The 27,796-nt window shown below is 45.5% G+C and overlaps 1 protein-coding gene across 3 annotated transcripts in view; it reads left to right on the top strand.

Moving 5' to 3' along the window:
* The first annotated feature begins 937 nt into the window (after nucleotides 1–937).
* The window catches only part of DDX3X (DEAD-box helicase 3 X-linked), a 35,875-nt gene continuing 9,016 nt past the window's right edge, over nucleotides 938–27,796 (top strand). For 2 of the 3 annotated variants that reach the window (XM_077817468.1, XM_077817479.1), the window contains exons 1-11: nucleotides 938–1,089; nucleotides 3,602–3,656; nucleotides 5,135–5,185; nucleotides 10,758–10,892; nucleotides 13,066–13,189; nucleotides 14,719–14,880; nucleotides 14,975–15,074; nucleotides 19,549–19,684; nucleotides 24,729–24,814; nucleotides 25,911–26,009; nucleotides 26,086–26,246. In XM_077817468.1, coding sequence (XP_077673594.1) covers nucleotides 1,045–1,089; nucleotides 3,602–3,656; nucleotides 5,135–5,185; nucleotides 10,758–10,892; nucleotides 13,066–13,189; nucleotides 14,719–14,880; nucleotides 14,975–15,074; nucleotides 19,549–19,684; nucleotides 24,729–24,814; nucleotides 25,911–26,009; nucleotides 26,086–26,246 — 1,154 coding nt within the window. In that variant the 5' untranslated portion in view covers nucleotides 938–1,044. The remainder of the gene's footprint in view (nucleotides 1,090–3,601; nucleotides 3,657–5,134; nucleotides 5,186–10,757; nucleotides 10,893–13,065; nucleotides 13,190–14,718; nucleotides 14,881–14,974; nucleotides 15,075–19,548; nucleotides 19,685–24,728; nucleotides 24,815–25,910; nucleotides 26,010–26,085; nucleotides 26,247–27,796) is intronic. The other variant, XM_077817489.1, reaches the window with a different exon arrangement.

A 27,796-nucleotide genomic window follows, 5' to 3' on the forward strand; every position in this document is an offset into this window, starting at 1 on the left:
TTCAGGGCCATGTGCCGGGCAGACGATGGCAGCAGCAACGAGGCAGGGCGCCGCAGCCAAGGCCGGAGCAGAGGCGGCTGCCCGGATCCCCCCAGCTGGCGGGGCGGGGGGGGGGGGGCAAGGCTGGATCTTCCAGAGCGGGAAGAAACAGCGACACTGGGGGCGGCAGGGACAGGCCGGCGTGGGCAGCTACCACGGGGCATTAGCCCGCGCGGGGGGGTCATCTCCCCCCGTTGCCCGGGCTCCGGCTCTAGGTCACACTCGGGCCGGGCGGGTCACGCCGCGCCCCGGTTACACGAGCAGTTTCTGCCCCGCACCCAACCGCGGCTCGCAGCGCTCGAGCCTGGGCCGGGCCGCGCCTCCATTAGACCCTGCGCAGCAGCGCCGGCGAAGCTCATAACATGGCGGCGGGCCCGCGCCGGGCCGCCCACGTGACCTAGATTCGGGTCCCTTCTGGAGAGAACGTTCCGTAGCCGCGCGAGAGAAAGGCTGACTGCGCGCTATCGCGAGCTCTGAGTCGAGGGGGGGGGCGGGGAAAGCGAAAATATCTCGCGATACTTCGGGAGTCTTTTCTCCTAGAATCCGGGGGTGGGTGTGAGGGGACAGCTAAGGAGGTGATCTCGCGGTATCCTCCAGAAAAGCCGAGCGGCTCCGCTTGGGGTCATAGAAGCCCATGGTAGGAGATCTCGCGCGACGTCTCCGAAGCCTCCTCCATCGAAAACCGAGGGGACGAGCCTGCAGAGATATCGCGATAGTTCTGGATTCCTCCCCTCCCTTAATCGAGAGCTGCCGGTTCTCTCGCGGGATCCTTGCTGCAGGGGCGGGGGAAGGGAGCGAGCCGAAAGGGGGCGTAGTTTGCGTGCTGAAGTCAGCACGCTGGTAGGGAGGGGGCGGGGGTATATAAGGGGCGGGCCGAGCCGGGGGGGTTTCAGTTAGAGAGGCGAAACGATTCGAGGTGAACAAGCGGCAGCAGCAGCGAGTTCGAGACCCGGCGAATCTGACTCTCTAGACGCGGAGCGCGACCTCCCGAGACGATCGCTCGTTATGAGTCATGTGGCGGTGGAAAATGCCCTCAGTCTAGACCAGCAGGTGAGGGACCGCCGGGGCCGCGAGATAAGCGACGATGGGGGCGGAGGAGGGAGCAGCAGCATCGAGTCACGATTATCCTGAAACCTACGAACTCGGCCTCAATCCTTGATGATGACGTCGCGATATTTTTTCTTGCTTAGCCCCCCCCTCCCCCCCACCGGCTTCTTGCGCACTTAATTGTTGCGATTAATCGCCGCGGTGGTCTCGATCGCGGGGCCGGGGCGAGGGATCGAGGTTTCTCCCGGCCACCGGGCTGCGCGTGTCGCTGCGGCCTGGCGAGCAGGCCCTAAGCCCGGCTTTTGTGTGAGGCCGGGCACCCCTGGCGGCGGCTGCGGGGAACGGCGGGGGGGGGGACGACAATGGCGGCCATTGTGCGAGTGACGGAGGCAGGCGGCGGGCTGGGCCGGGCCTTTGTCTCGCGCGCTCCGGGACTGGGGGGAGGGGGGTTTCTTTGTTCTCGCGCCCGCTCCTGCCTGGGCCCCAGTGACGCAGCTGGGCCAGGACGTATCTGAGACGTTGCCGGCGAGTATCACGGGCGGACCCGGCTTCGCGCTGCCGCCTCCTCCCCTCCCCCCGCGGGCGGAGCCTCTGGTGGCCGCATCTAACGGGGGGGGGGGGGAAATAAGCCCGGAGTCGCTAGGGGCCCGCAGGTCTAATGTACTCGTGCCGCGGGGTCGGGTATTGACTCTGGCCTCGTGCCTCAGCAGCGCTTTGGGAGCGCGGAAAGGAAGCGGGGCAAGTAGCCCGGGGAGCTGCTTGGACTGGCCTTGCTTTTTCGCGCTGCGCGCTCGCTCGTTTCCCGAGTCTGGCCCTCGCTGGGCGGCGCTGTGGCGGGGAACCCGCTCCCCTCCTCCCGGCATTTGCCATTGCGGCAGCCATCTCAGTGCGGCGGCGCAGCAAGCGCTGCAGGCGGGGATTTCAGATACTGCAGGGAGCAGCCTCCCGGCTAATCCGGCAACTGGTCACGTGTTTCCTCGGAGCCGGGACCGGCTGTCTGACCTACTTCGAGAGGAAAAGCCAGGACAGCGGCTGCAGCGGTTCCCGACTCCGCCCCGTCCATAAGCCTTAGGTTAAAATGGCAGGCCGTGTTAAGGATACAATTGAAACTCCAAATCGGAGAAATCTCTGCGCTGGGTTACCTTCTCCCCCGATCCCGTCCCCAGAATTGGAGTGATGCTTGCTTGTCACAACAGTGGTGTCAGTAGGCAGCAAGTGTAAACACCATACCTCTGAAACTAACAGCCCATATGTTGTGTACTTTGTTTGCATAGGATTGGAAAAAAACTAGCAAATTTTATTTTGAAGTGGGAGTTGGGCATCTGTTACCTAAATGGAAACATTCCCCCCTTATGCAAGTTACATAGAGTGACATCAAGAACAGTGTGCACATGGAAGGTTTCTTCCACTTGGCTTTTGGCAGCATGCCATCTCCACTTACATAAAAAAAATTGTCGTCTTACACAATCGTGGTTTCAGCGAACACTTGTAGACATTCTTGTAAGCAGGCTTAAATGTACTTCAGCTTTTCCAGGAGTTAGATTTACTTGGAATTTTTTTTATAAATGGTAGTTGGTTTGTGCAACTAGTAGGCTACCTAACCCCACTCCACGTTGAATCTCGATTTGTGACAACTATTGGCAAATCACAGCTTGTCTTGTAATAGCAAGATTTGTTTTGCCTGTGTTAATATTAATGAAAACAAAGCTACGAATACAGGCAGATTAATACATTAACACATAGTAATGTACCTGTATCAAAAGCTTGTATACCCACTGAATATATTTTAATCTTTCAATTTAGTATTTTCTATCATAAAAGAAAACTTAAAATAAAATTCTAAACCAACCCTTTTCTAGTGCTTAAGGCCTAGATTGAATGACATATAGTTACTTTGCAAGTGTTACTAAAGCAGTGGCTCCTTACCCCCATACTGTTTAGTGAAAGGAAGACAGCCATCTTATATGATTACACAAAAATCAAACTTTATTTATTGTGCCTTAAAACCGTTCTGTGCTCTTTCCACTTCTGGCACAACCATGGTTTTTTTAAAATCGTGTGTTGGGAACCTTGATATTCATTGTAGAAAACACTGCAAGGATGCTTTCTAAAGTGTTCCCATGGTCCTAAAGAAAATTTAGTAGCATAAGAGGGAAATGATGGCAGTTTTTGGTTTGATCATCTTAATTGTTGAATTGCAAGTGCTGGGAGCTAAGTTCTGGTTACCAAGCAGCCATTGCATGTGATACACTTTTCATTTGTGAGCATAAAAACATTCAAAAAGTGAATTTTCCCTGCGCTATGGAAGTAGAATAGGACCAAAGATCATTCTCAACTCTTTTACAATTGTTCTTCCTGTACATTAGAAGCTTATTTGTTCTTATGAACCTCTCCAGTGCTCCAAATAGCAACCCAAGTTTCATTAGTAATCTAATTCTTAATGCCATGATATGAATTGATGGCAATGTGTTAATATAAACTACAGGAATGGTTTGTGTGTTGTTTTTTTTGGTAGTTTGCTGGTCTAGACCTGAATTCCTCAGACTCTCAGAGTGGTGGAAGCACAGCAAGTAAGTATATAACTTAAAAATGTACATATTCTCTTTTGGCTATACCCAGATATATAGGTAGAAAAATAGCTGTTGGCTGTTATGTACAGCTTTGAAAAACAACCCATTTCTGGGCTTTTATTTTAAAAGTGACTTAATGTAAGGAGGGAAATCAAAGGGGTTGACTGTTTTGGTGGGGAAAAGGGATGCACTGAATCAATGAGTAGCATGGGTTAATACTTCTCTGTTTAAAGGCAAAACCTATTCAGATCCTTAAGGATTTAACTTGACAGAAGCTGGTCTCCAAGGTTGAGACTAGTTGTTCTGGTCTTCACCACTGGATAAGTCTTTGAAGCAGGCATTTAGTTAGAAGCTAAGCTGCATGAGGGGCCCTTCAACTCTCAAATTTAGTTGCCTACTGGGGCTGTTACTTGTCTTGCATAGGCATCTTCTCATAGTGGTTCTGGGATGCCAGTCCACTTCCACTTTGTCAGTTAAGTGATGCTTTGAAGACATGAATTGCAATTTCTGGCACATGGAATTAATTGCATTTCTGGGAGGCTCTTTAACTGCACCACAGGATTGAGGCCCTGATATGGGTGGTGTCAGTAGGGAATCTTCCTTTAGACTGAATGGATTTCACATTTATGAAGCAAAGGTAGCTTGGTGTTCTCTTCTGCTGAGGTAGTGAATTGGGAGCAAAGGAGCAATCATTTTGCTTCTAGTAGTGCTCTGAAAGGGGTGGGGTGGGGTTGTCTCTGGATATCTAGAGACCTCAACATCTCCTGACAGCATCTGTATGAGACTGATGATGCTCAAGTAGTAGAGTACTGTAGAGATAGAACATCTTACTATACTATACTCAAGCCCACCAAATAAACGGTATTCTCTAGAGAGATGCAACAAGATGTCCTTTCTGAAAGGTCCCTATTGGGGAGGCCAGCAAGAAGCATTTCAATGGACTTACTAGGGAAAGTCCTCTAAAATGGTATTATGTAAGGCCAGTGCTTCCTGAAGTGTCAACATGCTAAAACGGAGTTCTACCCTTAGTCTCAGAAGTCGAATGTTAGAGGAGAGGGTTGGGTCAAATCTAGCTAGCCAAAATGCTGCCAAACTCCACTGACCAAGGAAAACTGGAGAACCAGCCAATTCTCTGCTATGAAGCCATAAAGCCACATAGCACTATTACATTTGTGTTGAATAGAAGGGGTTGGCAAATACATTCTTGTGAAACAGTGTACGGCACAATGCCTGTCATAACTGCAGTGTCTTGGGCTGCTTTTGAAGCCTCTAGAATTGAGGCAGGTTCTATGGGCTTTAATTGGGATGGTGTGGTTGTATGAAGAGTCCCCTGACTAAGGCAGGTAGCTGAACCAGATTTTTCTCAGGATAAAGACCCTTTTGGTGGAGAAGACCAGTTTTAACAGATGTTGCTGCTACACATTTGTATGTGGTTCTTGAACAAAACTAACTATTTTCCCTTTTTTTCCTTTTTTTAGAAGGTCGATACATTCCTCCTCATTTACGGAATAGAGAACCTTCAAAACAGGGTATGTGTTTTTGTTAATGTGGTGGCATTAATTAATGCTAATATACAGCAAAGAACAACTGCAAGTATCCAATCATGATTGAACGCTCATCTCAGTAGTAAGATATTTTTACACTACTCGTCATAGTGTAAATGACTATGTATACTGCTAGATTGTTCTTTACATAGTCATACAAGTCCTTGGCTTTCATTGGCTGCATCATTAGCTTAAACACTAAATTTGATCTTTGTTGTAGTTGAACAGTCACTTGATTATGCTGCACAGGATGTCTACCAAGCTACTTGTGAAATGGGAGCCTGAGACTACATCAGCTTCCAAGTTGCATAGGTTATAAACAAATGGACCATGTTGAAGCAAGATGGACTCTTAGTCTTACAAACTATTGTTTCGCTGTAGTGATCTGGGGTCAGCAGTTTTGGTTCTAATCCCTCATTGGTGCTAGTGTGGGGATATCTCAAGTGCAGTGTGATATCTGCAAAAATTAGTTTAACTTCACTCCTGCTGTCACTTCTGAGGAAGTATATAGTCTGGATCCATTTTCCTGTGGATAGGAGGCACTTCTTGATTCCCTACACCTGAGATTGATAACATTCATACTGTTGCTGGCTGGCATGAGTAGTAAAAATGGTTCTGGTACACTTCAGTTAAGATTCTGTGTAATGTCTTTTTTTAAAAAAAAAACAAACAAACCCATGGGTAATAGCAGCAGTGCAGTATCAGTGGTATACCCTTGTTTTTTTTCCTATGGTCCAAAACCACAAACCTGTTTCCTGCTGCCATAGGGAAACATGGAATATATGATAAACTGTGGTTTATGTATAGCTTATGAAGAGGGCTGCTTACGGTAGAATAAAATAGTGAGGCATCAGATAAAATGAAGCTGTCTAATCTTTACCTATTTATGGATAGTTCACAGTTTGGGAGGGAGTGTAGAAATTATCCCTGTCAGTGTAATACATAGGAGGGGAATCCTGCCTTCTTTCATTTTTCTTTTCCCTCTTAGTGAGTCTGAAAGAGGTAAGTCCTTCAAACAGCTCAATGAGTGGTATTTGCACTCCACTGCAGTAGAGTGTGGACATGATATCCACTTGAACAGGTAGAGCAAAAATGGCACGGGCATAATTTCTGACAATGGATTAATACAGGGGTAGGCAACCTATGGCACATGTGCCAAAGGTGGCACGCAAGGGGATTTTCAGTGGCACTCAACTGCCCAGGGGTCTCTGCATTTTAATTTAATTTCAAATAAAGCTTCTTAAACATTTTAAAAACCTTATTTACTTTACATACAACAGTAGTTTAGTTCTATATTATAGACTTATAGAAAGACCTTCTAAAACATTAAAATGTATTACTGGCATGTGAAACCTTAAATTAGAGTGAATAAATGAAGACTCGGCACACCACTTCTGAAAGGTTGCTGACCGCTGGCCTAATAGTTAGAATTGGGCAACTAAAACTACAGAACCTGGCAATGGGTATTACTGAAGTGTCAATCAGCTGTGTCACATTACTTCCTGCAACTTGCTAGTGGAAAGAAGACTGACTAGCTCGAATCTGGTATGGTGCTAAATTTAGCAAAACCACAACAGTAATCCATCCAATAAACTCTGTATTCTGTTATTCATTAATTACAAGAGTATGACTTAAAATAGATTTTTATTGTCAAATCTTGACTAGTTAAAACAAATACAAAGCATCTTGAATGCTACTTGACTTAGCAACTTCTGATAACCTAGTGAACTCTGGAGATCCCTGTATTAATTCACTTCTCAACATTAGGTAGTCTGAAGTACTAGTATTCCTGGGATAATGGCACCAATTGATTTTTGGAGATACTGAAATGGAAATTAATTTGACCTTTCAGCCTAGTACTCCTGGAGCCATTTAGCACAAACCATAAACGGACTTATTCTGCTTGCAAGCACTTCTAAAATTCAAGGTTAAAACTGTTGAGCAGAGCACTTGCTAATCTCCAGGTTTGTGGCTGTTAAAGCATACCCCTCCATACTATGACTAACCTTTACCTTAACATTAAATTACACCTTTTCCCTAGGTAGGCATTGCCTAAAGCAGCACCAAGTCAGCCTGTTTATCAGTTGAATATGCTGGAATGTGTAGAGCCTTTGGGGCTGAAGAGTGGTCTGGTAAAGAAAATTGTCAATTCATGTTTAAATTGAAAATACTGCATATAAATAATGGATTGATAAGTAATAGGATGGGCCAGACCTAGTAGACTGAAGTCCCAAACCTCCCTGACTGCTCAGCTACAGGAAGGTGGAGCCAAAGTACTGCTGATACTTCCCCCTTCTATGCAGGGTAACTCATTCTAAATCCCATTGTCATTGCTTATGGACATGAGATTTTTTTTCCTTTAGCCCACAACTTTCCAAACTTACCCATGGCATAGCCCTGAGATTATGGGGATGCCACTACTTCACCTTACTACAGATGGCAGAAAATGCTCTAGCCTGCTTCCAAGATTGTTACAAAAAATACATAGCTTCTAATCTTCAGGATGCAGTTACTGATTGGAGAATCCTGGTGCTGTGGATTCAAGGCCATGTTGTGGGGTAGAAGAGAGCTACTTCTGCATTTGCCTTATTTCTGATGTGGGTACATCCTTAAAATCCTCTTCTGAACTGCCTACGGAGACCATCTTGCTACCAAATCCTTCTCTGGTAGAGTAGGCGGAGTGTTCAAGTAATTCTGAAGTGGAAGTGATTCAAATGCTTGCTGGCCCAAGATAATACTACTTAAAGAAAGATTTCTACCATTGCTCTTTAATAGGGTTTACATATCACTAACTGGCTAAATCACTGTTCAATCTTACTGGATGAAATGAGATGCTATACTGTTCAGCTGACTCATGAATGTGCCAGCCACTGTCTGTGGCATGCATGGGAGAAAACAAAAGCCTTTAACTTGTGGAATTTTGTCTGTCCTCTAGGGAAATCTGTCTTTCCCCCTTTCTTTTTAACTGCCTGGTATGGCTACAAATTTATCTCTGTACATTTAGGTTCTCTGTAATGCCTCTTTGATCATCAGGTTGATGGAACTATGCTTGATTGGAGAAATAATAGAATACATTCTGTGTCTTAAGCTTTCTTTAAGCCTTTTGGTTTTGACTCTGCTATATCCCTGGAGTTTTCATGGCTCTCTTTACGACAGGAAATATCTGTAACTACATGAAAAACCACCATTCCAATTCAGGGCCACTACCAAGAAGCTGTAAGTCCATATCATCAGTGCAATGATGTATAACTATGCTATTCTATAGCATGAATTGGAACTGGCCATACAGCAGTGACTTAACGAACTAACAAGTGATATTTGAATTTGCATTTTTTTTTTTTCATTTTAAATAAATTGGCAACCATGTCCTTGCTGACAGCATTTCAGCTGTTTTGGATATACATGTATACTATCTGCTGCCTGGCTTAAAATGTTTTTATGTAACACTTTTAACAGCTTCTACAGACCTAAGATATATTTAACTACCTTAAAGTGACATTAAGAATATACATGTATCTGGTATCCAAGCAAGCTTCCAAAACAAAGCGTTTTGATGCTGGCTATTGTTCATGGGCTGTAATTAATGGTAACCTTTATACCAATTCTAAAGCAGAAGAAAGACATGCGTATAGATGAGTTCTTGCTTTTCATGAGTACAGTGGGGCTACACTGGTAAGAAATGGCACCCTTGTAGACTTTTATCCTTAGCTAATTTGGCTAAAAGGACAACTACCCTAAGTCAGCACCATTCTGCATTTAATCACCACGGATGGATGAAGAGTAGGTTTAAAAGCATGTTTGGTGGGTTTTTTAAATTGTTGTTTTTCCCCCTAAGCCTTTGTCTACTATACCATAGTACAACATTTAGCATGGCTTTCTCTAGAACTGGTGTCTGAGGCAATGGGGTCTAGTAGTAATTTGGGGGATGAAAGGTTGCCATTCAATTACTGGGAAAGCCTTGTAAAATGACTTTGGCAAAGATTGCCAGTAAATAGTTATAAAGCCAAGGTCTCAACAAACACTTGCAGAGTAAGTCAGCTCCCATCAGACTTGTATTTCTAACATTGCAGTTCTATTTGCACCAAGGTTTGAGACTTCTCTGTATTTGGAAACTGATGAAAGCCATCATGCATAATGAGACTCAAAGTTAAAATTGACTTCCACTGGCTTATTTGAGTTGCACTTCCTCATGCGGAGGAAAGTGTGTACCGTCTAACTTGGACACTTGCATGGGTATAAATGACACTAGGTAAAATCCTGCATCTTGCTTGCCATGTTCTTTCATCACTAGTGTAGTTCACCACTTAAAATACTGTCTCCTAGTTCTTGCGCATTAACTGCACAGCTCATTCCTTAAACTTGTAATCTGTTCTGCTTGCCTTCACAAGTTTAAGATTACAATTCACTCAGAGTGAAGACTCGCTCTGAATACTACTTTCTCTAGCTAGTATGACATTGACTGCCTTGGTATAGATGTTTGTCTTTGAGTGGCTGCATATCTCTTTACTAAGGCCTGGTTGAAACAAAGCTGTGCTATTTCAATTGAAAGATGGACTGACTTTTAAAACTGGCACAACTTTGTGTAGTGAGACTGGGTCTAAACCTTGCTGAAACTAATTCACTATGCCCATGTCTTGCTGCATCATTCCATATAGGAAATGAGGATATCAAAATCTTCACCTCCTAGGATCTGTTTCTTTCTGCACCAGTGAAATCTTAACAATTGAGACCTCTCCCATTAATGTAGCTGTTAACTCTCTGGACCCAGTCGTTGATTCATTGTTAACCACATTTATTCCCCTTTCTTAAAACCATTCTTACTATGAGCTGTCTTCCAATACTGCCTTGCTAGTAAGGCTTGTCTGACTAACAAGCTTCGCTTATGTGACACAGTATACTACATAATAATCCAAAATTCTTAGGAGTTCATCCTGTGTAACATACTAAAATCTGGCTTTCCTGACTCTTAAACCAAGCCGTCAGGCTTCCTTTATTCTAACCTGTTAACTAAGGAGCACATAAAGTTGGAGGGGAGAATCTTAAATCTCCTTCAATTACTATTTTTCAATTATCTTCATATGAAGTACTGGAGCTATTCTCAACAACCCAGAGTTCTTGCAGCAGGCTCCAACTTATAGTATGACAATAACCATAGTGCACAGGATAGTCTTGATGTTTGCTCCAGGTCACTAACATTCTGACCTATCTAACTAAACTAGCTTTCAGAGAAGCCTTTTGAACAAACTCAGACTTGATTTTGGCTGAGTTTGGAATCTCCTCGATAAGAGTTAACAATTTGTGAACAAGTTTTTTGTAAACTAGAAACTGTGTTCTTGCCATGGATCCTTCCCAATAGGTGGCCTGTGACCCCAATTAAGGATAGCAACCTAAAAGGATCCCCTGTCTTTGGAAGGATTCTGTATTGCTGCAGCTTTTTGCATTCTGGCAGTAAAGATTACACACCACCTCTGGATTAGTGCTATGGAGCTTGCAAACTGCTCACTGGCATGAGTGACATTTTTCCTTTAATTGTTTCACTTTTTATTCTCTGCCAAAGATTCCCCCAACTGGGACTCTGGTCGCGGAGGTAATGCCTATATGAATGGCTATGACCGAGACAGCCGGATGAATGGCTATGATCGTGATCGCAGTGGGTTTGGATCTAGAGGAGGATCTGGACATGATGACAGAGGTGGGCGAGGGGATTATTAAACTGTCACCTTTCAGCCAATTGCACTCCACACCAAATTGCAGGAGACATGATGAGAACTACTCTGCCATAACAACTTTAGAATAGTTTTACTGCTGAAAGTTTCAGTTCCCTTTAAGTTTGTAGCATTTGAGACAGATCTCACATGAATGCTTGTGGCTTATGAAATTCTGGTTTAGTGCTGATCTGCTTGTCTTCACCTACCAGGATACAAGCAGTAGGGCTTACAGGCCTTAATTGAGATTGGGATGCCATTATGTTTGCTGCTGCTATATTATACATGGATAGAAGGTCTGCTTTGAAGAGTTTACACTGTAAATAGAGAATACAAGAGGTGGGAGTTTGCTGCAGTTTACAGTCTAAAACGAGAGAAATGCTACCAAAGTGACTTGCCCAGGGTCATGCAGGAAGTCTGTACTTAAACAAGGAATTAAACTGATTTCCTTGTTCCCAGTCCAGTGCCATAACTACAAACCAGTGTTCTAGCTCAAGTGGAGTAATCAAAATCTCAGATTCTTAACTTTGTCCCTGGAAAGCACCCACAAAATGACAGCATACTGTTGCTTGTGTGTAAGGGGTGCCTTTTCTAGTCATTAAACTGTCTTGATAATAAAGGTTTTTGAGATGTTAAACTGCAGGTTGCCTGACCAAAATGCAGATATGGTCCTAGAACTATTCCCAAATCAAAACCAATGTGTCAGTGCTTTTAGTCTCTCTGAATTACTTACAACTATCACAAAACTTTAACTTTGTTCTTCATGACTCCATACATCTGCAAATCTGTCTTAGATATTTCACTTTTAACCCTCCTGGTGTCTTTACAGGAAAGGGGAGTTGTTTGACTTAGTATTTCATTTCTTGTCTCAAAACAGGTAGCCCCAAAAAAGATAGGGACAGTCTGTTGTCTGATTTTCCTGCTCTTGAAGGTCAGAAGGCTCATTCAAAGTAGATCCTACAGGTCACAATTTCAAAACTTCTGGATGCAAAGATATCATTTTACACAGACATACTGACCCCTTCACTTTTGGATGGGGACTGGGGAGTTTTGCCTGCTTTTCTTGTAGGGGTTGGAGAAATTTTGTTTTCAGCAGCCAAGGGAGGTTGGAACTCAGACTTATGCACAAGAAGGGGGGGAAAACAGCTTGATTCCCCGACTCCAAAGCTAGACTTTTCAAGGGTAGCAGTTTGCTAGTAGTTCCAATTTTTGTTAACAATGTATGATAACATAGCAATTGAGCCAGTCATGGGTGTCTTGTTGTTTGCAGTACAGTGGAACTCTTAAGGAATGAGATACTATGGCTGGGGAGTGGTGAAGAGTGGCTTCATTAAGTACCTGTGGACATTCCTTGCCAGAATATGATTAGACTAGTAAATTAGAGCTCAATTTGCTTTCCATTGGGGCTTTTTTAAACTGCAACAATTCAGGTACTGATGTTATGAGCACAGCATACTGAGACTATTTTATACTAAGTCGGGTAGCCACATACAACAGTCTCAGAATTCAAGAGCTGGGGTGCACCTGACAGGGCTCAGGGCTTCAGCTCTGCTCCTGTTACAGCCCCAAGCCTTGGCAGGTGCACTCCATGGAGCTGAAACTCCAAGACCCCCTCCCTATTGGACAGAAGTCCCAACCCCACCACCCTGCTGTAAGGCAGAGGTCCCAAGCTTCCCTTCTCCCTGCCCACCCTCCATCTGGTAGGTGGAGAATTTGTGGGGGGGGCTCCAAGCTACACTTCAACACTAAGAGCTGTATGTGGCTCACAAGCCATACTTTCACTATCCCTGTACTAAGTCATTGTTTTTAAGTTGTGTAGTGTAGATTTAAATAACTGCATAGTTGGACTCTAAAATGTGAATCTCTAGCTTGACCTGTCATTTCGTTAATACTGTACAACTTTCCAATATCCTCTAATTACATGAGTATAGCGAGCCATGTGTCTGAAATCTATCTCCTGTGCTAAATCACTAAAGTGTGGGGGTGGGGAGAATACACTCCGATGTTTTCTTTTTGGCTAGCTCCTAACCCATGTGCACCTTCATGGTGGCTTTAGATTGAAAGGAGTCTCTTGCGTGTTGAAATTGGCTTCTTACCCTGAACAGAGATGTACTGACTTTTTATGACTAGAAAAGTAAGCCTTTTGTTTTCCATGTCTAGGATTTGACAGTGGGTGGAATTCTGGTAGAGACAAGGATGCATACAGCAGCTTTGGTGCTCGGAGTGACCGTGGTGGAAAATCAAGCTTCTTCAGTGAACGTGGGAATGGGTCAAGAGGAGGCAGGTTAGTATCTTCTTGCTCCATGCAGTGCAAAACTTTTTTTTTTTTTTTTTACATCTGCACTAATACCAGTTTTATGGTAGAACTGTGATCTTGCCACACTCTAGCTTCAGGTCTCAATATGACATGGAAGCAGGGCTACTTATTAATTTGGGGCAGCAGAATGAGAACCCTGCTTGGAAAACTAGTCTTTCAGGGTAGGCAGGGTTGTAAATAACTTAAAGCAGTGTTTCTCAACCTAGGGGTTGTAAGCAGGGCTGGCATTAGCAGGTAAGAAGCAGGGCAATTGCCTAGGGCACCACAAAACTAAAGTGCATGGTTTCAGCCCCATTAGGCAGCAGATTCTTGGAGCCCTGTGCTGCAGGGCAGCTGAAGCCCCAAGCTTAAGGCAGGGGGTTGCCAGCACAAAGGTTGAGAAATACTGAGTGAATTGGCTTGAGTCTTTGGACTAGCTAATGATATTTGAGTTGTAGTGATTTGCCACTTCTGTGGAAATGGCAATAGGATGCTTGCATCATTGATGAACACTTACTAGTTATCGGGAGGAAGTGATTAATGTAAGATGACACAATTGAAGTTAGAATGTTCTCATTTTTTTTCTCTTTAAAAGTGTAGCTGAGAACAATCTGAGTGAATTTAATAAAACAATTGGGCAAGACTCTTGCAGGTTCTCTCCCTTTATTTGGTCAGTTCTAAACACCTCATGTTTGTATGCACAAGTGTGGTGAGAATGACCTTTTTCGACTCGTTAGTCCCGTATCCTGAATTTTCTCAAACGTGGTTTACCAGACCTAAAACTAAATGCAACCCAGGTAAGGACTTTTTTTTCCTACCTTTTATCCAAAGCCCATTTTACAAAGAGGGAGCTTGCCCGTATAATGCACGTATTGACATGACAAAGGGCCAAGTGTACTTCAGTTTGGAAAATTTCTATTTGTGTGAGGAATAAAATGTAGGAGCAAGTTAAACTTGCCAGTTGTGAATTTTTTTTACTATAAAGTACATTCAATGAATTAACATTGCTTAATGTGCCTCCCCATTGTACAAAACTCTCACCTTTCTAGAACAGGTGTCCACTAAAACCTGTAATTCAAACTCGGGTAAAGGGAGAATTCTGAATTGCCATTCCTCAGGTAAACTGTCAGTTTCTCTCAACTTGCTTCTTAAGTAACAGTATTCTAAAAAATTCTTAACTCCTATAATTAGTTAGCTTCCTATTTTGATTATTAGGCTATCCATGCTCTTGTTTACAAACAGTTGAGCAGTTAATGTATGAAGCAGCACTATTAAGATTTCCCCAAAAAACATCAGTCACTAACTTTTACCAAACAAAGGGTATATGTAATATACACCAGCTCAATGGGCAGGGCCCTGCTTTGTTGAATTTTATATTCCAAATCTGGAATTGCACTACCTTATTCTACCTACTGTGTGGAATTAATATGCAGTTAAATGTAATGGGCCTCAGTTTCCATGTCAGACAACCACCCTTGTTGAGCTAGATTTCTAACTAGGTTTTTTGCTGTGTTTAGATTTGAGGACCGTGGAAGAGGCGGTGACTATGATGGCATTGGCAGTCGTGGTGATAGGGGTGGCTTTGGCAGATTTGACCGTGGTGGAAATAGTCGCTGGTCTGAAAAGTCAGATGAAGATGACTGGTCAAAACCACTTCCACCAAGTGATCGTCTGGAACAGTGAGTAATGTAACTCCATTTAGGTATCAGCATGCCAATCAAATCTAGGTTAACTAGTGGAATACTGATTTCTTCGATCTTCTTCTGCTTTCAGAGAGCTCTTCTCCGGAGGCAATACAGGCATTAACTTTGAGAAATATGATGACATTCCTGTTGAGGCAACAGGCAGCAACTGTCCTCCACATATTGAAAGTGTAAGCTTTTATAAATTTTTAATATTGAATCTAGACTCAGTTGCCATATACCAGGTAAACTTCCAGGTGAAACTTGATGAATCAGAGTTGGTTCTTCTAATGCTTACACTATGTCCAGCAACTTTTTCCTCCTGATACATAGTGGATCCACCATACTTCAGTGAATCAGAAAGCGTGACCGAGCAGTTGGTAAGCAAGCTCTGAATGGTGAGATTCACTTGTTTGACAGCTTCCCTTATGTTTTAATAGCTCCATCATAGGTGTGCAGCTGGAAAGATTTCACTCAAAGCATATGTGGTGAAGTGTCTTGTAAGTTGTTGGGTTTTTGTGTGTGAAACCTGTTGCAATGTGCTTATAGTAGATAACTGCACCTTGCACTTAGAGTAGAAGGTGGTGAGGTTTATGGCCCTCAGTTCCTGGGAGACTTCATTCTACTGTCTCATCACCCATGGAGAAGGTTTGTCTCCTGTGCAGAGTTTTTTTCCCTTGAATTCTGTTGTGTACTCCTGAGGGAAGTCTGCACCAAAAAAATCTCTGCACGGTATTTTAAAATTCTGCAAATTTTATTTGTCAAATAAAATGTAGAGGCTTCAGCATGGCAATGGGGAGCACCCTGTAGCTGGTCCTGCCTCCCCTTCCCCTCCCCCCCCCCCAACTCAGCAGTGAGACTGCACCCAACCTTGATGCAGCACAAGGGCCTGCCCTTCCACACCAGGTATGGGACAGGCTCAGCTCAGCAGGATCCTAGTGTGGGGTGAGAGGGTTCTGGGTGTGGGCAGCTCAGTATGGGGATCTGGAGGCACAGGCTTGTTGGGAAGGTTCAGGGTGCAGGGACAATGGGATGCTGCACAGGGGGTGTCAAGGTGCTGGTTGGGTGGGGGTATGGGTTCAGCTGTTTGGGGATCTAGATGTGGGATGCGCATTGGGGCAGTGCAGGGTGTGGTATGGTGGGGGTGGAACAGAGACCTACAACTTGGCTTCCCATAAAATTTTGAATCCACTTAGAGTGAAGGACAGATGTGATATGCTCACAGTAGCTTGTGTTGTGAGGTGATGAGCTGCAGTGTCTTATACTAGCCAGAGTTTACAAAGTGTTGAAGGTTTTTTCATGCCCAAGTATGGTGGTGTATTGCTGTAGTCCAGCTGAGAGATGACAGTCATGAATGACTGAGGCCAGGTCTTCACCACCATGGGACAGTCTCCTGGCCAACTGGAGATGATAAAAGCATTACTTGTGGCTATTGCAATGTGAAACGGTGGCCAAAAGAATCCAAATGCAATCCTAGGTTACATACTGAACTGACCCATTGTAAATGGGAACTTGCAATCTACACCATGGTTGTGAACTCAATAGTTTTCTCTGACCACTAGCACCACCTGTGGTTTTTTTTTGTTTTTTTTTTACCCAGGTTCAGCTTCATCCATGAGTTGGCCTCATCCAAGCACTGGGCTGTCTTGTGTTATTTGTGCTGAAGGATAGGTAGAGCTGTCATCTGCATCTTGCTGTACTTGAGTCCATATGATCTTACAGTTCACCTGTTAGTTGCATGTTGATATTGAAAAGGACCATCTTTGTACAACCCTGCAAGCAAGGGTTCTAGTGGTGCAGGTGTAGTTTCCATCACTACTCTTTGGGTGCATCCCTCCAGAAAGGACTCAGGCCACTTTAGTGCATTACCCTGAACTCATCACATCTCTAGTAAGACAGCTGCATTGAATGCTGCAGAGAGGCCAATGAGAATGGATGTCTGTCCTGTATCTATTGACTGAAAGTGGCACTAATGCTCTCTAAAGCTGTTTTAGTTCCATGTCCTGGCCCAAATCCAGATTGTGCTGGTCTAGAATGCGGTCTTAAGTTAGATGAGCTTGTAGTTGGTCTCTTGCTCGTTTCTCTGAGCTTGCTTGGGAATGGGAGTTTTGCCACTGGGCAGTAGATGGCTAGGGCTGAAATCTCCAGGTTGGGTTTTTGTTGGTCAGACTATTGTATGTTTGAAGGAGGAACAGAAGATTTCTCCTCTGAATCAGGTGTGCATGACCCATTCACAAGCCAGGAAGGGCAAGGATTGGATTCATGGGTCTTTCCTTGGAACTCCTTTAGGGGGTGTCCAGAACTACTTGATAAGTCCCTATGCTGAACTCTGGGAATGCAGGTAGGCTTTTGGTTGGGTTCATTGTTTCATCATGTCTGAGTCAGCCTTTGTTTTCCCACCACGGGCACTTGAGTTTCCACACCTCTTGTTTTTTTGGATACCCTGCAACACATCCCCATTTTGTGTAGGCAGTGGGGATGGAAGGGGCTGTTTGGAGGCCAGTGTAGAATGGTAACAGTTCAGTCCTTGACTCCTTGCCCTGTGGTTGGGGAGCTGTTGTCCTTTAGCAGGTATTGGAATTTGTTGGAATCCATAAGTGTCTGGTTGAATAGGGTCATTTTTATTTGTTGCCCAGGCTATGGAAGGTCAACTGCCATAATGAGGTAATTGTCCAAAGTTGTGGCTGGGTTGTAATGTCCTCTGTGCTTAGGCCTGAGGACAGGTGCAGGGTATGACCAGCTGTGGGGGTTGGACCAGAGGTGAAAGTCCTAGGGGGGAGGCAAGCAAGGAGGTTGTGGGGGGGGGGGGTGTCCCTTTTTAATGGACTCCATAGCATATTGTCTGAGCAGGCACTTCCAAGGCCATGACTAGGAACTCAGCAACTTGATATTTTAAAGTCTTTGCCAATCAAGTCTTCCTGGAAGTAGATCTCTGCAGCCCTTCTGCTCTTGAGGGAATAGTTTAATCTCCATGGGTGGAGGCATCCTCTCTATCCCTAGGCCACTCAGTTGTACACCTGCTTCCACACCATTGATCTTCAGGGCTTTGAACAAATGGAAATAAGCAAGTAGTAGCTATCCTAATAGCATCTTCCTAGCTAAGGCAAGAATGATTCCTGGACCTGCCTCACATCTGAGTGCCTTTGTCTTTCCCTTGTAGCGAATCTCTGGAGATAGCAGGACACTGGTACCATAACCCATCTCATTTCTATACCATAAGGCATAGTTCCTTAACTGGTTCTATGGCATAGAGTTGGACTACTGTCCTGAGGTTCAGTCCCTACTCCTGAGCAGCAAGGAGAGAACCTATCTACAAAAGCTGAGGTGCTTTCAAGTCTAGTGTATCCATCAGTCTGGATTCCTTTCTGAATCTCGCCTCAGATATACTTGATAACCCTGGTGCTTTATAAATCCAGCAGGTAATCACCTATGCTCTACTGCAGTTTACTTGGCTGCTATTATATAGCCTCTTATCCACCAGTCAAAGGACTTTATTTTTTTTCCTCACTCTACCATAGCCAGGTTCCTTAGCATGTTGTATAATCTGTTTCCTCACTTAAGGAACCCTCTGTTTGAACCTGTGGGGTCCTCCAGCTGTTCACTCCTCTACCTGTTCCTGAAGACTTGATTCTTAATCACCATAACTTTGGCCAGAAGGGTAGGGAATCTGGGGGCACTCATGGCTGACCTTTTCTATACTGCCTTTTTACCATGACAAGGTGACCCTATACCCCATCCTTGTTTCCTGCTTGAGTGCTTCGAGAATTCTATATCAATCCTATGATGGACCACCCATAGGGATAAAACATCTCCACTTCAGTTACTGTACAGATAGATAGATTCTACTCTATGGTGAAGTAGGGCAGCAACAGGTGAACACTGCTTTCTGGGGTTTTTATGACTTTAGTGGTTCTCAGCACATGTGATGGCCTGCCAGTATGTCCATGATCAGGAGACCTGCCATGTAGTCAGTCCGCAAGAGCTTTGGGACAACTAATAAACTTTGGAATATCTGATTAGCGTCTGCCTTTCTAGCATCTCTTTATGATGAACTAATCATGACTTGCAGGCTTCTCAGTTGACCACACTGGTCTTTTGTGCAAGATTAAACTCTGAATTAAGGACCAGTACTTTAAAGACAGATTTCAAGGGAAGGGGGCAGAGAAGGAACTAGTGATGCTCTTCTGTGTGTGGTGTGTGTGGGTTTTTGGGGGGCGGGGTGCAGTTTAAATGCCTGAAAGATTTTACTGGAAGATGCCTTGGTCTATAGAAGTGGTGCGAGAGCTGCTTGTTGCTTTAGTTGTAGGGATGAGGTTGGGGTTTGTCACTTTTTAAAGCTTTCTAAGAAGATTTTTAGATGGGATGTCACATGATGAGACCACTAGTTCTATGGTTATGCATAAGTCTCATTTGCTTGGAAGCCTGACTTCTACTTGGTCTTAAACTTTTATGCTGCTTATACACAGGCAAAGAGGAACCAAGTATGTCATTGAATATGTCAAGTTTAAAATGTTGCTAAGTTTGTTTTTTATGTACATGTACTGAGCAGGTTAATCTTATGGATACTTGAGTCACTTGGGCTGAGTTATATTTTCAGTGAGAAGGTTCTGAAGTCAATTCTCCATTAACTCTTTCTACTCCCCCCACCCCCCATGTCTGTTACAGTTCAGTGACCTTGACATGGGAGAAATTATCATGGGCAACATTGAGCTCACTCGCTACACCCGTCCTACTCCAGTTCAGAAACATGCTATACCTATCATCAAGGACAAGAGAGATTTGATGGCCTGTGCCCAGACAGGTAGGTTTCTGACCTTGCACCTAGAACAATTTTGACTTTCCAGTTGAGCTTGAAATGGGTGGGAATTGGATCAAATCTTCAGACTGCAGATGATAAAAATTTCTAAAAAGAAAGGAAGCAGCTGCTTGCTCATGACAGACAAACTTAGTGCTCCTGAGTTTCCCTCATACTGGGAACTGTAGCCTGCTATCCTTTGAGCAAGAGCACACTAGCACAAAATCTGGATTGACCAATAATAGAGGTGGGGGTGACTTATTTGTCATGTCCTCTTCTGAGGGTGCCAGGTGCCTCTTAGTACTTAGAATACAGCATTTTTAAGACTTAGTACATAATTTTAATGGCAGATGGTGGCTTCTGTCTATTGAGACAACTGCCATGTTTTTATAGTGTTTCTTTGGCCCAAGTGGGATCAGTATTAACTCAGAACGTAGTGAAAGGTGGGGGGGGTAAAATTATTTGCCTTGAGTGCCTGGTCTACACTGGGCAGGGGTGGTGGCAGGCTAGCTAAGTCAGTCCTAAGTTAGGCAGCTTCAGCTATGAAAATAAGCTTCTCGCTCCAGTGGAGTACCGGCATCAATGGGAGAGCACTCAGCAGTCAATTACTGTTTTCACTAGACACAATAAATCAACCCCCCTTACCCCCTGCGGGATTGATCACACTGGAAGTAAGTGTAGATATGCCCTTAAAGAGTGGCTGCTCATGTCCATTCTATTGTGGGGGGGGGGGGGGTGTGTGTGTGTGTGTGTGTGTGTGCGCTTACCACATGCACTCATGTCAGAAGTTTTTTCCCATCAGTGGTATCCATAGGGAACCAGCTCTGGCGCCCTCTGGAGTGGCACACGTATGCATTGGTATAAGGAGCATTGTCGGCTCCCCCACCCTCAGTTCCTTCTTACTGCCAGTGACGCTGCTGGAATGTCTCCTTTGCTCTGCAAGTTTACTCCTCTCAGCTGTGACTAGTTGTGAACTTTCTGTATATAGTTAGAATTTTTATTTAATAGTTCTCTTAGTGTAGTTTTAGTGGATTTGTTAGTCCCAAACAGGACTTAGCCTAGGGACAGGGCAGGCCCTGGTCCCCAGGCTTCAAATCTTCTGCCTGTTGTAAGATACCCATGCCAGTGAGGAGTTCCCATAGAACAGGGATCAGCAACCTTTGGTATGCGGCCTGCCAAGGTAAGCCCCTGGTGGGTCAGGCAGGTTTGTTTACCTGCCATGTTCACATGTTCGGCAGATTGTGGCTCCCACTGGCCACAGTTCACTGCTGCAAGAAGGGGCACAGGCTGAGGGATGTGCTGGCCACTGCTTCCCACAGCCTCCATTGGCCTGGGACAGTGAACCGTGGTCAGGTGGGAACCTGCACATGCTGCAGGTAAACAAACTGGCCTGACCTGCCAGGGGCTTACTCTGGTGGGCCATGTGCCAAAGGTTGCTGATTCCTGCCATAGGAGCTGTTTGAAGTGCTTAGCGGAAACTCACATTAGCTACAAATGTCACATTTGCAAGAGCTTCAGATCACAGAACACAAAGGAATGGGATATTCGTCTCTGGGTGCTCCTTAGCCTCAGAGCCAACCAGATTGGATTCTGCTCCTACACCACTGCCTGGTTGCAGAGCGTGCTGCTGGCGCCGGCCTCAGACAAGCGCCCATCTGCTGCTACTGGCTAAAAAACAAAGAGGCTGGGAGGGGATGTTCCCCTACATCCTGTAAAGGGAAGGAGAGGGCTGGAGAAGAGCAAAGATCTGTGAGGGCTGAGCAATTGAGCACCTGAGCCACCCTCCCAGGACATGGCACCAATCCAGAGGATTAAGACACCAGTCCTTAAATCCCCATTGCTGGACCACTGGTACAGTTCACCACAAGCATGTCAGCAGTCTCAGACATGTCAGTCTACTCACATTCCTGCTCAACAGAACTGCATCCCTCACTAAGCACAGTGTCAGTTGCCAGGTTACTGGGGCCAGGATCACAGCACTGGGAGCCATCACCCTCATACAGATCCTCTGCAGAAGTTCAGGGCCAGAACTGATGATCAGGGTAGATAGGCAGCCTTGGCACCATCCTGGTCCCCCAGATGTGTATTTCCCCCCTCCTCAGGCTCCAACAGCAGGGAGGAGATTCTGCCTGTGGCCTAGGACCACCCATCAAGGGCACCAGCATTCCTGCCAGCATGGCCCCAGGGCCAGTGGCCTGCCCCTGCCAACTCTGGAACCCCTAGGGATTTCCCCAGCCATCACAGGATCATAGGTATCCAACAAATTGTCAGCAACAGCCTCTCGCCCACCCCCTGACACGGATGTAGAGTCAGAGCAGGCTCCCTGGGTTTAGCCAGCCTTGGCTAAGGATCCTGTGGCAGAGTTGGCAGACACATACCTGCCTCCTCATCCTCACCTTATGAGGTGATAGCAAAGCCCTTTCACCCAGTTCCCCCCAGGACAATGCCAAGGCTCCCCAGGAGCTCTTGAAGATGGTCACCTCAAACATGGGGCTGGAGGTCAAGGAGTTCTCATTTGATGTACTGAGTGCAGCAGCCCCTGCCAGTGGCATTGCTGGTGTACAAGGGAGTGATGAAAATCACTAAGGCCCTGTGGCAGGCACCTGCCTCGCTGCCCCCATTTCCAAATAGGCAGCATTAACAGGGATGTGGTATGTTTATACCCACCCAGCCCCAAGCTCACTGATTGTGTCAGCAGCTAATGATCCTGGTTGGCCTTGTGTTGTGCTCAACGCTGAAGGAGGCAGCAAAGCGGCTCTACCTCTTTGGTAGAAAAACTTATTCTACATCTCCAGCTGAGTGGCAAACCACCAGGCCTTGCTTAGCTGCTATAATTTTAATAACTGGCAGTCCATGGCCAAGTTCTGACTCCCTGCCAGAGGAACCCAGGAAGGGTTTCCTGGCTATCCTAGATGAGGGCAGGATGGTGGCCAAGGCAGCCTTACAAGTGGCCTCAGATGCAAGCCAGGGATACTAGCGCAGAGGTTCAGCCCAAACCATGGCCTCAGCTATTTCAGTGAGGCGGGTGTCCTAGTTGCCATTGTCAGGCCTTTCAGCACAGGTTCAACAGTTGATCCAAGACTTTCCATTCAATGGTCTGACACTGTTTGTCTGCTCTGAAAACAATAAATTACACAGCCTGAAAGACTTGAGGGCTACCTTGCACACTGGGCCTGTACGTGCCAGTAAGGAAGTGGTTTAAGCTGCAACAGACCCAGAGGTTTGAGAGCCAACCTCAGTCAGAGACCTTTTGTAAGAAGGGCAAGGGCTAGAAGCACCAGCAAGACCACCAGCCACCATCCTCTGCCCATTTGAGCTCCACCCATAACCAAGTGGGTGGTAAGCAGGCATTTTGAGGGTGTGGTCAAAGGTGACTTTCCAGCCTGTGTCCTGGATCCTGCTCTCCTGTTTTCCAACTGTCTCATGGAACTGGCCATGGCCTCTGCCCAACCACCCAGACCTCCTGTCACAGGATCATTGTTGGGAGTGCAGGAGCCAACTGTACCTCTCCACCTCACAGCGTGGATGCTGCATTGCTGAATCCAGAGGAACAAGCCTGCTCTAGTCAGGTACTGGAGGTTTTCTCAGAAAGCAAAAAGCCCTCCGCCAGAGCAACTTACCTGGCAAAGTGGAAGCATTTCTCTTACTGGGCATTTGAGCGCAACATTTCCCTGATCCAGTTACCTTTACAGTTCATCTTGGATTACTTGCTTCACTTAAAGCACAAGGGCCTTGCCTTTTCTTCATTCAAGGTGCACTTGGCAGCCATATCAGCTCTCCATCCTCGCATCCAAGGTAAATCTGTATTCTTGCATGAGATGTCAGTCAGATTCCTGAAGGACCTTGAATAGCTTTCTGCCAATGGGACCTTGGCTAGTTCTCTCCAGGCTCACGGAGCCCTCCCTTTGAGCCCATGGCTTCTTGCTCCCTTTCCCATCTGTCATGGAAGGTTTGCATTCCTTGTAGCAATTATCTCAGCAAGGCATGTATCAGAAACTAAAGCCCTCACTTCAGAGCCACTGTATATGGTATTCTACAAAGACAAGGTCCAGTTGCAGCCCCATCCAGCTTTCCTGCCTACAGTGGTGTTGCATTTCCATGTCAACCAGGATATCTTCCTCCTGGTGTTCTGTGCATAGCCTCACTCAACCAATAGGGAGAGGCAGGTTCACACTCTGGATTTCTGGCATGCCCTGGCGTTCTACTGGGAGCACACCAAGCCTTTCCACAGACCAACCCAACTCTTTATCATGAGAGCTGGCAGAATGAAGGGCCTCCAGGTGTCCTCTTAGAGGATTTCAAATTGGATCACCACCTGCATCCATACTTGTTACAAGTTAGTGGAGGCTGTGCCTCTGATAGCAAGGGCTCACTTGACTAGGGTTCAGGTGTCTTGCACCAGGAAGGCAGCAGATGTCCCTATCCAGGACCTCTGCAGGGCTGCCATGCAGTCTTCACTGCACATGTTTACAGTGCATTTCACCATCACTCTCAGCAGGCCAGAGATGACACTGACTTTGGCAGAGCATTGTTGCAATCAACATGTCCATGAACACCTACCTGCTTCCAGTGGTACTGCTTGGGAGTCCCCTACAATGGAATGGACCTCAAAGAAAAGACTGTTACCTTATTGTGACTGGCGCTCTTCAAGATGTAGTAGTCAGGTCTATTCCATGACCCTACCTAACCCCTTCCTCCACTATTGGAGTTTCCAGCAAGAAGGAACTGAGGGTGGAGGGGAGCTAGCAGCACTACTTATGCCTGTGCATACATGTGCCACACCAGAGCCGTCCCCTGCAGATACTATTGGCAGGGGGGATTTCCAGTGCATGTGGTGGGCACACACTCCAAAAATGGAATGGACATGAGCAACATCTCAAACACCAGTTTCGAAAAGGTAACCATTTTTATCTCTTGCCTTGTTAGCAATGTCAGGAGCACAGTCTAGTTCAGCTAGGTGTATAGAATACTGTGTAAGGTGTTGTGGCTGATAACTCAATGGAAGTATTGATGCTTTTATTGTCAAGATTAACCTTTGTATTTCTTATAGGTTCTGGGAAAACTGCTGCGTTTCTTCTACCAATATTGAGTCAGATCTATACAGATGGTCCAGGTGATGCTCTGAGGGCTATGAAGGCAAGTTCTTAGATGTGCAATCCCAGAAATGTTAAAACAAGCTCAGTCCACCAAAAGATGCTTTCCTTGTCTGCAATTCTTGTTTCGTCTTTCTAGAGATGTCCAGTTATAGCATTCATACTAACAAGCAGTCTGTTTCAGAGAGGCCTGTGCCCAATTTCTTTGCCCTCTAAATTATTGGGGGCGTTTCAGAGAGCTGCTCATTTGTTGCTTGTCTGCTCACCTATAGGCATCATGGTCCTCATGGTTTTTTTTGTATTGGCTCACAAACAAAGCGTATTACCATCTAATGAACAAATCCTGTCTTCATTCAGACAAACATTCATACTATAACTATCAGGCTCTTATAACAAGAGGAACACCTTAAAACAAAACTGCTTGCAGCCAAATTTCTGTTTAGTTTAGGCCGGTAGAGGACTACAGAGCCATTCTTGATAGTCTAGGGACTAAACTCTTCTTTAGGACTAGTCACCTAATCTTCAAAAAGAAAGGATCGCTTGCAGTGTGGTTTCCAGAATGAAGGTTGAAAAAAACATACTGGTAATAAGCATGTCTTGTAGCCTTAGCAGTCTACCCTGAAATGTGGCTATTTCTAAGTAAAGTTACTCCCTGGTGCAGCAATAAGACTTTTTTTTTCCCCAATAAAAAAAAAAAGTCCAGAGTATTGAATCCCTTTTTTCAGACTTAAAAGTAAGTAATGTTCACCAGGAGTTTTTAAAATCTCTGCAGTTCTGCCCCCTAAAGACACACTGTTAGCATTGTCACCTGGTATACCTGATAGTGTACCTGGGACACAAGTCTTTAGAACCAGTGCCTAAAGCATGATTGAGACTTTCTGCAGTGGAAGACTTCCTGTACTCCTTTTTAACAACTCAGCAACAGGTCCTTTGAAATATAAATAACATTGAGAGCCTCAGTTGCCGTAGTGGTCCACTTTAGAGCAAAGAAAGCTGCTGATGGTCTATTTTGTCTGTAATCCAAGCTCAGCCGAGAGTGCTGTGCTGGTGGCAAAGTTTCAGAATTATGCAGGAAGCATGTGTGCAGGGTTTGAAATGGCTCTAGTTTCAAGTATTTATTCTAAATGTCTGTCCTTCAGGAAAATGGAAGGTATGGACGCCGTAAGCAATACCCAATCTCTTTAGTCCTGGCTCCAACTAGAGAACTGGCAGTGCAGATCTATGAAGAAGCCAGAAAGGTATCTTTGGCAACTTGTCAGTACAATATCCTGAGCTTTTTAAAAAAACAGAAAATAACTAGTTCTGTTCTTACAGTTTGCATATCGTTCCAAAGTTCGTCCTTGCGTTGTCTATGGTGGTGCTGACATTGGTCAACAGATACGTGACTTGGAACGTGGGTGTCACTTGCTTGTGGCAACTCCAGGACGACTGGTTGACATGATGGAGAGGGGAAAGATTGGATTGGACTTTTGCAAGTAGGTGAAATGGTCTCGGAATTTGATAATCTTAGAAATGTCTATAGAATTTCTGACAAGATCCTGGGTCTTAGCTGTTTGGTTTGTACACCGAAAAAACATCTAAATGTAAACAATAGTAATCCATAGGATTTTTCTGATGTTTTGCTAGACAGTTATTTAGGAAAGGCTTACTAGTTGAACAGTTAAATTTCACAATACTAATCCTTTATACCTGTTGTATAAATAATGAACATACAAATAGCACTCTTCACAGCACATTTACTCAGCACTGGCAAGCTAGGGGATGCTTTAAGCCAGTGTTTCTCAAACATGGCCACCAGAGCCTTCTCTTGGGTCCCCTGCCTCCTGGGTAGTGGGGGGGGGGGGGGGGGAGGAAATCCCCTGGGCCTGCTAGAAGGAGTTGAGTCCTGCCCCCTCTGGAGCCAGAAATACTGGAGGAGCAGGCAGCTAGTGTGAATTCTCCACCTTCCTGGGGGCGGTGGGGCTTGGGCTTGTGGCTGCAGCCACATGGTGGTGAGCAGCAGGCCGCAGGCTTACCACTTCCTCTCCCCCCTTCCCCCCAAAAAAAACCCCACACCTGGTTCCTACTGCCTCCTTCGGCCCCGGACTTCAGCCACAGGGCAGCAGGCTCTGGCCCCAGCCATGCAGTGGCCTGTGTGTGCGCTGGCCCCAGGCTCACCACCATCTGCCTGTAGTCAACAAAAATGAATAGGGGTCTGGAACACATGACTTATGAGGAGAGGCTGAGGGAACTGGGATTGTTTAGTCTGCAGAAGAGAAGAATGAGGGGGGTTTTGATAGCTGCTTTCAACTACCTGAGAGGTGGTTCCAGAGAGGATGGATCTAGACTGTTCTCAGTGGTAGAAGAGGACAGGACAAGGAGTAATGGTCTCAAGTTGCAGTGGGGGAGGTTTAGGTTGGATATTAGGAAAAACTTTTTCCACTAAGAGGGTGGTGAAACACTGGAATGTGTTACCTAGGGAGGTGGTGGAATCTCCTTCCTTAGAAGTTTTTAAGGTCAGGCTTGACAAAGCCCTGGCTGGGATGATTTAATTGGGGATTGGTCCTGCTTTTGAGCAGGGGGTTGGACTAGATGACCTCCTGAGGTCCCTTCCAACCCTGATATTCTATGATTGTATGGCCCCCGCTGCCTCATCTATCCCTGGGCTCTGGGTGTGTAGCAGTGGACTCCATCCCAAGGCCCCAGCCCCGGGGCTTTGGCCTCTGGTCCCAGGCTCACCCATCACCCTTGGCCCCCGCTGCATCTTTCAGCTGCATGACAGTGGGCTCCTGGTCACAGGGCTTCAGGTGCTGGCTCCAGGCTCACCCCCCACCTTCCAAATCTGAGCTGGCCCCTGCTACCTTCCTCCGCATCCACAGCTTAATTTGTCCCCTAGCTTGCCAGTGCTGAGTAAATGTGCTGTGAAAAGTGATATTTGTATGTTCATTAATATTTTTCACAGAAGCAAACATACAAATACCACTTTTCACAGCAGCAGGCTTACTAGCTAGCAAATGTGTGGCCTTTTTTTAAAGGCCAGCAAAAG

The sequence above is a fragment of the Eretmochelys imbricata genome, chromosome 1 (genome assembly GCF_965152235.1).
Source record: "Eretmochelys imbricata isolate rEreImb1 chromosome 1, rEreImb1.hap1, whole genome shotgun sequence".
Classification (NCBI taxonomy): domain Eukaryota; kingdom Metazoa; phylum Chordata; order Testudines; family Cheloniidae; genus Eretmochelys; species Eretmochelys imbricata.